The sequence below is a fragment of the Musa acuminata genome, chromosome BXJ3-2 (genome assembly GCF_036884655.1).
Source record: "Musa acuminata AAA Group cultivar baxijiao chromosome BXJ3-2, Cavendish_Baxijiao_AAA, whole genome shotgun sequence".
NCBI lineage: Eukaryota > Viridiplantae > Streptophyta > Magnoliopsida > Zingiberales > Musaceae > Musa > Musa acuminata.
In genome coordinates, this window is record NC_088350.1 from 17,324,384 (window position 1) to 17,337,035 (window position 12,652).

General features: G+C 37.3%; 1 protein-coding gene across 4 annotated transcripts; it reads left to right on the forward strand.

Moving 5' to 3' along the window:
• The first annotated feature begins 635 nt into the window (after positions 1-635).
• On the forward strand, positions 636-2,764 carry LOC135631221 (putative pentatricopeptide repeat-containing protein At4g17915). Of its 4 annotated transcripts, none has more exons than XM_065138704.1 (2): positions 636-905; positions 988-2,764. In XM_065138704.1, the coding sequence occupies exons 1-2, from the start codon at positions 839-841 to the stop codon at positions 2,403-2,405; spliced, it is 1,485 nt and encodes a 494-aa protein (XP_064994776.1). In that variant the 5' UTR covers positions 636-838; the 3' UTR covers positions 2,406-2,764. The 4 variants fall into 4 exon arrangements, with proteins under 4 accessions (XP_064994776.1, XP_064994778.1, XP_064994777.1 ...); XM_065138706.1 differs by having other exon boundaries at positions 637-827; XM_065138705.1 differs by having other exon boundaries at positions 652-753.
• Positions 2,765-12,652: the final 9,888 nt, after the last annotated feature.

Consider the following 12,652-nt stretch of genomic DNA (forward strand, 5'->3'; position numbering starts at 1 on the left):
AAAATATTTTATTTTTTTGGTTAAAAGAAATCCATAACCTTAAGTCATTAAAATTAATAAATTCATATCATTTGTTTGGTTATTGCTCTTTTTAAAGTATTTATTTCTCTTTCAATGTCATAATGTACAGTGAGAGGAAAAAAAAAAAGAAAGGAAAAGTTAGCATGATTAAAAAGATAAAATAATAGATGAGAATGACAAAAGAATATCTAAAATATAAAAAATAATTTTAGCCACAAATTAGTTGTTGGTGATTACCATTAAAATGATTAATCAAAGTTTATTGGATGACCATTAATGTGGGCGGTATACATAAAAAATCTAAATACGACAGAGAGCATATTAATAGTTTATAGGATAAAATATGCTATAATCGTATTTTGAAAGGATGGACTTTACATCTATTAAAAACCAAAAATTTTGATTAATTAAGTTATAGAGACTATGCTAATTGATATAAAAAATATTATTATATATTTAAAATTTAAGAATTTCTTTTTTGCCGTACAATTTCTTCTCTTCTAATTGAGTTGACGATTTCGGATCTCGAGTGTTAACTGTTTGGATCCGATCCACTTGCAACCCACCCCACCTCTCTCGACCTCTTTTGTTGGGATAAAGCCCGAAAACCCGGTCATCCACACCGTCGCCTCTCCTCACACTCCCAAAGTCCTCTTCTCTCTCTCTCTGGCAGCCGTCAGGACGACTGCCACACAGCTTCTCGCTTTGGCCGCACGGTCACCAGATCCTCCGGTGCCGCTATCTTCCCTTGATTTAAACTCACCGTCTTCCGTTATCTCTTCTTGGTGTCCCTGTCGGTTTCGCCAGTACATAACTTATGCCCACCATCTGTTTGATATTTGGCTTCACATATAGCTCGTGGCCATTTCCTGTTGTTTTTGGATGTGTGTTGTTCTTCATGCTTAATATTCCTCATTTCGTGCAATTCCGTGTCCATAAGTTTGACATATTTCTTGCTCCTTGTAGATCAGGGTGCCAGATTAGTTCCTTTTATCTGCCCTTATGAGGGAATGATCCGTAGACTTTCGACAAAATTGTTGAACGTCTGCGTGTCTTCCCTGTGTAAAGCTAGGAACTTGGACAAAGCTGAGGCGGTTATCATTGATGGCATCAGACTAGGTTGCCTTCCTGATGTTGTGACGTATAACACGTTGATCGATGCGTACTGCTGTCTGGTAGGCATAGATGAAGCATACGTGATTCTTTATAGAATGAGAGAAGCAGGAGTGAGACCAGATGTCATTACTTACAATTCTTTGATCGCTGGCGCTACTCGGTGTTGCCTCCCAACACGTTCCCTGGATCTGTTTGAAGAAATGCTGCAGGCTGAACTTGTGCCAGATGTTTGGACTTATAACACCTTGATGCATTGCCTGTTTAAATGCGGATACCCAGAGGACGCTTACAAGATTTATTTGGATATGATATCAAAAAATGTCACCCCTTCTTTGACCACATACAACACCTTGATTAATGGCATGTGCAAGACAGGGAATGCTATGAGTGGCCTCAGGCTCTTTAGGAACTTAGAAAGGCTTGGTTTTTCTGCAGAGCTGGTTACATATAATACAATAATCAATGGCCTTTGTAAATCTGGTAGGATAGGTGAAGCAAGAAGGATTCTCAAGGAGCTGGGTGAATCAGACTGTGTTCCAAATGAGATAACTTATACGACGGTTATGAAATGCTGCTTTCAAAATGGAAGATTTGAGCAAGGATTTGAGATATTTTATGGGATGATGAATAAAGGCTACACTGCTGATGTCTTTGCATATTGTGCAGCAATAAGTGCATTGATCAAGATGGGTAATCTTGAAGATGCTAATGCTTGTGTAGAGCAGATGTTAAGAAATGGCATAGGTCTGGATAAAGCATGTTATAATACTATAATTTATCTACAATGCAAAGAAGGCAAGCTAGACTATGCATTCCAGTTGGTTAATGAGATGGAAGAAGCTGGCCTTGGGAGTGATCAATACACATACTCTATACTCATAGATGGTTTGTGCAGGATGGGATACATTGATTCTGCCAACAAGCAACTGCATATGATGGAGATGAGGGGCTTCCGCTCAAACTTAGTGGCTTATAATTGCTTAATTGATGGATTGTGTAAACTAGGAGAAGTGGATTTAGCCCTCAAGTTATTCCATGAGATGAAATCTAAGGATAATTACACATACACATCAATTGTTAATGGACTATGTAAGAAGAGTAGATTTCATGCTGCATCCAAGCTATTGCTTAATTGTTTAAAGGAGGGTAGTAGTGTGCTCACATCTACCCACCGTGCCGTTATAGCTGGTCTTCAAAGTGCTGGATTTAGAAGGGATGCGAAAAGATTAAGAGCATCTTTGCGTGTTGCTTGCCTTTTGCGGTACTAAATTGAGAAACAGCATGTGAACTTTGTTGGATATGAAACTGTTGGGACAGACTCTTTATCTGGCCTGAACATGAATCATGCTTCAGGCAGCATCAGGCATACGGATAGCCTGCCTGAGAATCCAGTGTTGCATGATATGTTTGTGACACTTGATTCTGCTGATCTTGGGCCTTGAACAGCTGGAATGTATTTCACCTGTATACAACACATTGTGCTGCTTTACTTTGGCAAAACAGCACCAGGGAATGTATAAGGTTTGATGAAAATAAATTTTGAACTATGTTTTAGTTGAATAACGATTGAAATTAAATATCAGAAGTCAATCACTGCCTAGTTATGAAGGAGCTGCCATTGTTGCTAGTTTGACTTCGTTAGCCTTTTATTTGTCCAACTCATTTTCACTGAAAACAGAGTGGGATTACATGTAGAAGATTGTACATTACATTATTTGTCTTGCAACAATTTCCTTTCTGATGCAAAGGTTTTCGATGGATATTAATTACCCTGTAAGCAGTTACATTCTTTTCTGTTCAGGCCAAAAATGCTCTGATCTAACTAGGTGTAGCAATGTGGTGTGTACTTTTTGCTAGCAGAAAAAAATGAACTTAATTTCAGGCTGCATCACAATTATTGGCGAACTTGCTTGGTTGATCATAGGTTATGTTGCTGCAGGCTAAGAAGGATTAATGTACGTAGTCTTCTCTTTGTTGGTGGACATTGGAGAAGTTGTTTCTGTCATTCACACGTTGGTCCCCCTGGTCAAAAAGGATTTGTTGCTTAACATGTACAAATTATTATTTGGAATAAAACTTTTGTCATCCATTGCTGGATGGAGACAAGATGAGCTGCTTAATTTAAACTAAATTCAAATATGCCAGTTGCATCCTTTTAAATGTTTAATGAAACATGGATTAAACTAAAGTGTATCTACAGCTAAAATATGGAAATCATCATCAGAAACTTTTTACCAGCCACCTTTAAGATGTCATTACAAAAGCTATCCTCCAGAGCTATGATGAGCTCAATGTATGCATAACTGTGAATATTTTCAGCTACATTGGACATGAAAAATAGTTACCTCTCACTCTCTTGTTTTTGTGTGCATGTGTGAATGGTTTCTTTTTGTACAAAAATGTGTGAAATTAACATCATTTTATATATTGAGTTTTATGAACATGAAATTAAAATTCCCTTTTGATGCAAAATTCATTCATTTTGGACATGAAAGTTTTCTTCCAGGAGACCAGCTTTGTATTCATGACATGAATGTCTTGTAGCTCATTCCATGTTCACAGGATCAAGCTACAGGAATCACCTCAGCATGGATTTGATGCCTCTTTTACTATTGCTCATGAGAACAACCTGACAAAAGTCAGCATCTTCCAGGACCTGAATCTCCATTACTCCAAGGAAATTGGGAACCAGAAGCTGTTAAGTGTCAAGAATATGATTCTTTGATATCATGTAATACGCTGACTGGTTCATATTGGCTCATGAATTGGGTCGATGGTGACTGGTTTAAGGAAGGGCATGCTGAACCGAAGTAGGTGGCTTTAACTCACAGGACTGTGATTGCAACTACTCCATGGATGATTTGAAAAGCCCGCAATGATGGTATGTTTGATGAAACTAGTCTTCTTCAGCCTTGGACCATATTGTTCAAGGTGGTTTTGCTCTTCATTTTATGTTACAGCCAAGCCTGAGGGTGGTCGTGGGAAATGTGTTATCCTGGTTGGATGTACTAAGGTTTCTGTTGGATGGACCTGGCTAAATTGTGATGCTTCTTATGTCAATAGACAGAATGGTGGGCTTAGATTTGTCCTATGAGATGCTAGAGGTTGTATTTTCTCGGGCTGCAGGTATATATTGCTTAGAATTAGTTTATACTGTGAAGCAATGGTCATATCTGAAGGTCGCATGTTGCTTGGCAGAGAAGGGTTCGATATGTACATAAGGAGTCCTAATCTACGGTGACAGTCTACGGTGACAGTGGACATCCTTAGTCAGCATGTAATCTTGAATTTATCATGTAATCCTGAAGTTGTTTTGTTTTCTTATATTTTGATTTAGAGAGAAGGAAACAAGGTTGCTAATTGGCCGGTTAATTATGTCAGAGTTACTAACTTGATTATTATTTTATTTTGCTTGCTATGATGCAAATAATTTAATTTTATATAATCCCTTGCTTCTCAAGAAATGAACTTAGAACTTCAATCAATAGTTTGTTTTCTTGATTATGGTATATTATATACTATATTTATAGTTTTGAAATAGAATTCTTCCAATAAATAGGAATACGTTTATGAAATAGTCATATGTAAAAGAATTTCCTTTCAATCACTAAGAACAAATAAAAATATTTGTTATAATTATAATTCTGATTAAAAATTAGTTTAATTTGATTAAATAGATCGACCTCCAAACACGTGTGCTATGGATATGTAGCACGTGGTATATCATCTTGCATCGGAATCTTTGTGTGTAACACGGTTAAGAAATCTTATCACATGTTATATTAACCAATTCAATTTGATAGATAATATTATTGTATAAACTTGCTATTTTCAATCTATTTTTCTAAAATAATGTTTTTCTTAAAGTGAATGACTTACACATGAAAGAGAATAAAGAGAAAAAAAATCTAAAATTAATTTAGTAAAAATTTGCAAGTGACGGGAAAAGACGACATGAAAGTTTAAATATGGTTAATAGATCCATCATTCTAGCCACTTGTTAGCTCAATCAAGACATCTGACTTTTGCTCGTGATAGGTGTGCTGACTCATATGATATAATATATATTTATATTATTTATTATATATATATATTTGTTTATTTTATATTCCTTGTTATATATATTGTGATGCTCATAAATTTATGTAGTAAAAATTGGATCGTGAGATCACAATAATAAGATCAATTTATTTTTAAACATAAACTTTAAATAATCTCGATCGTATGTTACTCGAGAGGGACATTAAGATAACTGGATAGACTGATGTACTATATACCCATCTATATGATGGAGGTAGCTGGTCTCATAGTTGTTCGTGTGAGGACACTAAAAATATAGTGCAGGTGCTTATTGAGAATGAGTTCACTAATCGATCCATTCACGAAATGCTGGATGGTTGATGATACCTCATTGTAAGACAATAATTCTATTATCCTAGTGGTGTATCTAACCCTTAGACTTAAAATACCAAAGATGTCCTATATGAGTACTCTACTATGATACCAGACTTATAGACTTGGAAGTTCCAAATCTAGCACACCCGATTAATGGGAGTGGTAGCCAACCTTACGAGGGCTATTGAGTATCGATAGAGGATCAGACACTCTCGGTGTCATGAGAAAAATATTCTATATGTTCTTACTTAGACAAATCCCTAGCTAGGGTCATTCAGATTGAGAGAGAAAGAGTTCTCCAAGAGAATTCGATTAGAGCGAGGCTCGAGCAGAAATCGTATGGGCCTGATAACACCATGCCCGAAATATGATATTTGGGATATTAGATGGACGAGGGACTATAGATACATAGTAACTAAGGACAGACATATCTAATAGATTGGATTCTCTTATATCGTTTGGGGATTACGACGTAGTGGCCTAGTACGTCCGCGATCGATAAGTCGAGTGAATTATTATGAAAATAATAATTCACTAAGCCAGAAGGAGTTCTAATAGATATGACTCATGATCAACTCAATATTGGGCTTAGAGGGTCACATACATATGATAAGTGTTACGATGGGTAGAGGTTCAAATATGAAATATCCGTTGGAGCCCTGTCTTATTAGATATCCAAGAGGCCTATGAATTATTGGATCTTGTGGATAAGACCTAATAAGAGTTAGTGAGAGATTATTAGGTAGATATCTACTAATCCAGGAGGCTTGTGTAGTTAGATGGAGATCGTGTATCCAATATGGTAGGATCCAATAGGATTAAGTTGATAAAGGACCTTTATAAATAGGAGGGAACCAAAAGGCCATAGGCTAGACCCTTTTTTGACTGTCACATCCTATTCTTCTCTCCCCCTCTCCTCCTTAGTTAGCAGCCTTTGTTTGGGGGGTGTAGATAGCAAGAAGGGTTGGCCCCTTCTTGATCCCATGGTGCATGTGATTAGGAGGTTTGTGTAGCGATTTGAGGAGCATCTTCATAGCCCCTACCATGTGGATCACCACTAAAAAGAAGAATAGTTGACCTCCTTCATCCTCTCCCACAGATCTATAGGTTTTCAGGGATATACGATCTCTCTAAGTAATGCATCTTTTATATATGCATAGTTTTTCGATTTTACGATTTTTGTGCATCAATCTTCGCACGACGATAAAACCTTTTCTATAGGAAATTCTGAGATTTTGTTTTCTATTCTTCTATTGTACATATGATGCTACCTTAAAATTTCTCAACGGTGGTATCAGAGCCAGGTTGCTCATGCAAAAGATTGGTTTATAAACTACTTGTGTTGTGTTCAATCGTGTAGAATTATTTTTGCACAATTGTTACAATTTTTGTCATTGTTTACAGATCTGGACTACACTCTTTTTCTCTATTAAAAGGTGTTTTAGAGAGGGCTTTTGATGTTAAAATTATTGATGTAAATGTGGTAGAAAGGACGACAATTGGTGCTGCCCCATAGGATGGCCAAAGGCTGCTTGCAGCCTTGGCCGAGAGATCTCAAGGGAGCCCTCGACTTAGCCACCTATTGTTGAATCCTAGATTTTATTGATAAAATAAATTGATGAGTTTACAATCTAATATGCATTTTGAGAAAAGTGATACAGGACTAACTTTGATCATGAAAAGGCAAAATGATTGAAGCAGAATCAGATGTTGGGCCAGAGTCAGAGATCGGGTATTGGACTAGAAGAATTGGACATTGCGTTAAGATCAGATGTTACAAGAGTTAACATGTCGATGAATTGGGTGATATGCCGAAGGAAAGCATGATGCGCTGGGGGTTCGAATGAACCACTGATGTGCCAAACAACATAGATTTCTTGTCTTGTAATCGTTTAGGTCTTTATTATCATAGTTAAGTTTTAAATTGAGTTAGTTTTGTGTGTAACCTTAATAAGTTAATTAGGGACCTATTGGGCCTGATTTGGGGCTAAGTTGGGCCCATTGGGAGGCCCATTCAGTGACCTAGAGTTAGGTCAGGTGGTGGCTATTGAATCTCAGATTTTGATGATTAAACCAATTAATAAGTGTTTATGATTTAATCTACATTTTGAGTGATGCAAGATGCTACGATCAGGACGAGACAATTAAAGCAGGAAGAATCATGTTGGGCTGGAAGAAAATATGTCAGTAGATTGGACGTCAGGCCGAAGGATCGGTCGACGTATCAACAAAAGGCTTCGAGCCATGGATTCAGGCATCGGGCCAAGAAGAGCGGATATTGTGCCAAGGATATCGGAGTTGCAGAGTCAACTAGCCGATTGAGCAATAGGCCGCAAGAGAGGATGATGCGCCGAAGAATCGGATGAAACGTCGAGGGACCAATGACATGCCGGACAACATGATTAATGCTTAGTATTAATTGTCTAGATCAAAGTATGATTTTACATGTGCAGAATTAACTATGATAGCAAGGCATAAAGCAAAATAAAGCCCCAGAGTCAAGAACGTAATTTCGTTGGGAGTTCGAGAGTTCGTCGGATGTCTAGATGTTCGTCGGAAGTTTTGTAGGAACTACTCAGGAAGTCTCGGAGCTTGCCAAAGAAGCTCATCGGAAATCGCCAAGAAGATCATCGTGAAGTCTAGGAGCTTGTCGGGAGTCCGCCGGAATATTGCCAAGAGTTCATCGGAAGTTCGCCGGAAGATCGCTAGAAGCTCGCCGGAAGAAACTAGACTTATGGACTTGTTTAGCTTAGAATATACCTTAGGAAACGTAGTTAGCATGTAATTGGGTTTGGATTTGGGCCAACCCAATTAGAGATCAATTGGGCCCATGTAAGGACTATGTTGGGCCCAATGAAAAGACCCAAACAATGCCCCAAGAGGTGACACCGTCGTGGCACAGTCTCTGAGATTATGTCAAGCGATGGTACCGCCTAGACACAACCTCCGAGAGGCTGCAGGTGGTGGTACCGCCTAGCACAGCCTCTCAGGCAATGGTACCACCAAACTGGGTGGTGGTACCGCCGAGCACAGTGTTAGTGTCAAACTGACACTAGTGGTGGTACTGCCCAACGCAGGCGGTGGTACCGCCCAAACCCGGGAAACCTGGGATGAGATATTTTTAGGCTCCAAGTTTGAATCAACTTGAAGCCTATAAATACCACTCTCATCCCTGGTTAAGAGAAACAAGCACAGAGAGTTTAAAAGTGAAGAAACTCTATTGCAATCACTTGAGAAATCCCCTCCTCTAAGTCTAAGTTTAGAATTCTATTTAGGAGTAGTGAGTGCTTGTAAGGGTTATCTCCTAAACCCAGTAAAATGAGAAGAGGAGTGTAAGAAGGAGGTTGATCTTTGCCTATTAAAGGAAGATCGATAGTGGATGCTGGTGGCCTCGAGGGAAGAGGAATCGGTGGAGTGGATGTAGGTCACGACGATCGAACCACTATAAAATCTGGTTTGCATTTCCTTCTTGCAATTTACATTAACTGCAAACTGCCTTCTATACTTTTACGAACACGCTTTCAAGTTAAGTTTTTGAAATTAGTTTTTATCGTATGAAGATTTTTCAGAATCGACATTTTTACCATTGCACTAATTCACCCCCCCTCCCCCCTCTTAGTGCCGACCCTGATCCTAACAATTGGTATCAGAGCCTCGGTATTTCTCATTTGGTTTAACACCCAAGAGAAATGGCTCTTTTCGGCTTTCAAGAGGGTCACTCTCTCATTCGTCTTCCCTTGTTCAATAGGATGTACTACACACATTGGAAAACTCGAATGAGAGTTTTCTTGCTTTCGTTAGATTTGAATTTATAGAATATTATCGAAAGCTATTTTCAAAAGTCTTCTACTCCAATGAAAGAATGAAATGATTTAGAGAAGAAAACTTTATCCTTAAATGCAAAGGCTATGAATGCCTTCTTTTGCGCCTTAGACAAAAAGGAATTTAATCGGGTTTCTATATGCGAAATGACATTCAATATATGACACACTCTTTAAATCACACACGAAGGCACAAGTAGTGTTAATGACTCTAAAGTTAATTTTTTGATGCATAATTTTAAACTGTTTCATATGAAACCAAGCAAAACCATTGGAGACATGTACACCCATTTTATGGATGTGGTATTTTATGGATGTGGTCAATGGTTTAAAAGTACTTGGTAAAAGTTTTTCGGATTTTGAACTCGTTAACAAGATCTTAAGATCACTTTCTAAAATTTGGGATTCAAAAGTAACGACTATTCAAGAATAAAAAAAATTGAACTATTTCCCTCTCGAAGAACTTATCGGATCTTTGATGACCTATGAAATGACTAATGTGGCACTTGACGAACATGAGAACCACCTTCCAAAGAATAGGAAGGATTTAGCACTTTGAACAAAAGAAGACCACTCGAGCATAAGCTCAAGTGATGGTGAACTTGAACTCCTCACTAAGAAATTTAAAAAGTTCATGAAACAAAAATTAAAGAACAAAAAGAATGCAACTACTTGCTATGAATGCAAGAAGAGGGAAGCACATTGGGATGAATCGAGCTCATCCAAAGATTAGGAGAAATTCAACAAAGGCGAGGTGGCAAACTACACCTTAATAGCTTTTGACGATGAGGTAATCAAAATGCCCTTAGTTTACTTTAAAATTACATAATGCTTTTCATGAGTTATTTTTAATTTAGTTTAGAAAAAATATTTTTCTTGAAAATTACATGTTTAATAATGTAATGGAAATATAAAAAATTAGGAATCATGCTTATCCTTCTAGTAAATTTTTAAAAATGATCATAAAAATTATATGTTTTCTGAAAATATAATAAAATGTTAATCTAATACTTGCTTAAGAAGTAATAATGTATGTGTTTAAGAAGCAATAATGTATATCTTAATGATTTTCATATTGCCTTCCGATTATAAATGATGATGCATGGTTTTTGTATGGAAACTAAGTATTAAAAGTTAGATTCACCTAAAAAGAAAAATGCATGGTTATAACAAATAAAATGATCTTGATGAAAAATGCTTTATGTTTGATGAAATCAATTTCGATGATGCATAATGATGTAATTATGTAATGAAAATATTAAAAGTTTTGATACCATGCTTGGTGATTTTATACTTGTTGGGAAAATCTTTGGGGGGCGACATCACATGCGCAGCGGAAGAACAAGAAAACAAAATCCTCGATTCCCAAAGAGTTGTTCGTCATATTGTGAAGATTCGTGCGCAAAATCCGCAAAACTGAAAAACTACATATAGAGTAGATTGTGTTACCTAGGGAGATCGTATATCCTTGTTTCCTTACAGATCCTTAGGAGAGGGTGAAGGAGGTCAAGCGTCCTCCTCTCTGGCGGTGATCTACACAACAAGGCTACGACGACGCTCCTCAAAACTCCTAGCTTGCTCTGAGGTGGAGAGGGGAAGGAGAATAGGAGAAGCAAGCAAAGGCTCTAGCCTATGAGGCTCTGAATCCCTCATATTTATAGAGGTCCCCTATCAAACCCTAATGGATCCTCGCCTAGTAGGTATTGGATCTGCATCCAATAACCCAAGCTTTTTAGATTAGTGGATCTCTATCCAATAATCTCTCATGGGCTCTTATTGGATCTCGTCCATGAGATCCAATAATTCAAGGGCTTATTGGATATCCAATAAGACAAGGGCTCCGTCGGATATCTCATATTCAAACCTCTACTGATCGCAATGCCTACCATATGTGTGTGACCCTCTAGGCCCAATATCGAGCTGGCCATGAGTGATACCTGTCAGAACTCCTTATAACTTAGTGAATTATTATCTCTGTAATAATTCACTTGACTCATCGACTACGGACGTACTAGGCCACTACGCCATAGTCCCTAGATGATACAGGAGAATCCAATCCATTGGACCTATCTGTCCTTAGTTATCGTGTACCTATAGTCCCTCATCTATCTAATATCCCAAAGACCGTATATTGAGCATGGTGTTGTTAGACCCATACGGTTTCTACTCGATTCTCGCTCTAATCAGATTCTCCTAGAGAACTCTTTCTCTCTCAACCCGAATGACCCTGGCTAGGGATTTATCTGAGCAAGAACACATGGGATATTCCTCTCATGACATCGAGAGTGGATGATCCTCTATCGACACTCAATAGCCCTCGTAAGGTCGACTACCACTCCTAATGACCAACTGTACTAGATCTGGGACAGCCAAACCTATAAATCTGGTATCAAAGAGTGGAGAACTCATATAGGACATCCTTGGTGTCTCAAGTCTAAGGACCAGATATACCACTAGGACTACGGAATCGTTGTCTGACAATAAGGCATCATCAACCATCTAGCATTCCGTAAGCGGATCAATTAATGAACTAATTCTCCAATGAGCACTTGTATTGTATCCCTAGTGTCCCTACACGAGCAGCTATAAGACCAACTGCATCCATCATATGGACGGGTATACAGCACACTAGTCTGTCTGGTTATCACGATGTCCCTCTCGAGTAACCTATGACCGGGATTATTTAGGATATATGTTTAAAGGTGAATCGATATCATTTTCGTAATCTCATCACGATCCGATTTCCATTGCACAAATCCAAGGACATCACAATATATATATATATATATATATATATATATATATATATATATATATATATATATATATATATATATATATATATATATATATATATATATATATATATATATATGTATATATGCAATAGTTATAAATTGATATATGTCAAAATATAATAAGCAAAAAATTCTATATCAAGTCACACATGCCATCACTCGTGATTGGCTTGCTAGGCACCTATGACGAACAATACTATGCATGAGAATTAGAAATGATGCATGATAATTTTTGTGATTTATGCCTTATTGATCTTTGACGTAATAAATCTTGCACTTTTGGTTTTAAACGTTGATGCATGTATTTACTTAGCATAAATGAAATAATCATATAAATTGAAATAACTAAAAAGAGGATACATTTCTCCTTAAAAGATTTCTTTTTCCCTACTTTATCGAGTTTTCTAAAAGGAAGATTAGTGAAACTATTTGTATCACTTTTGTGAATCTCTTGAGAATGATTTTGATTTGATGATTTTATAATTATGCATGGTGATTTGA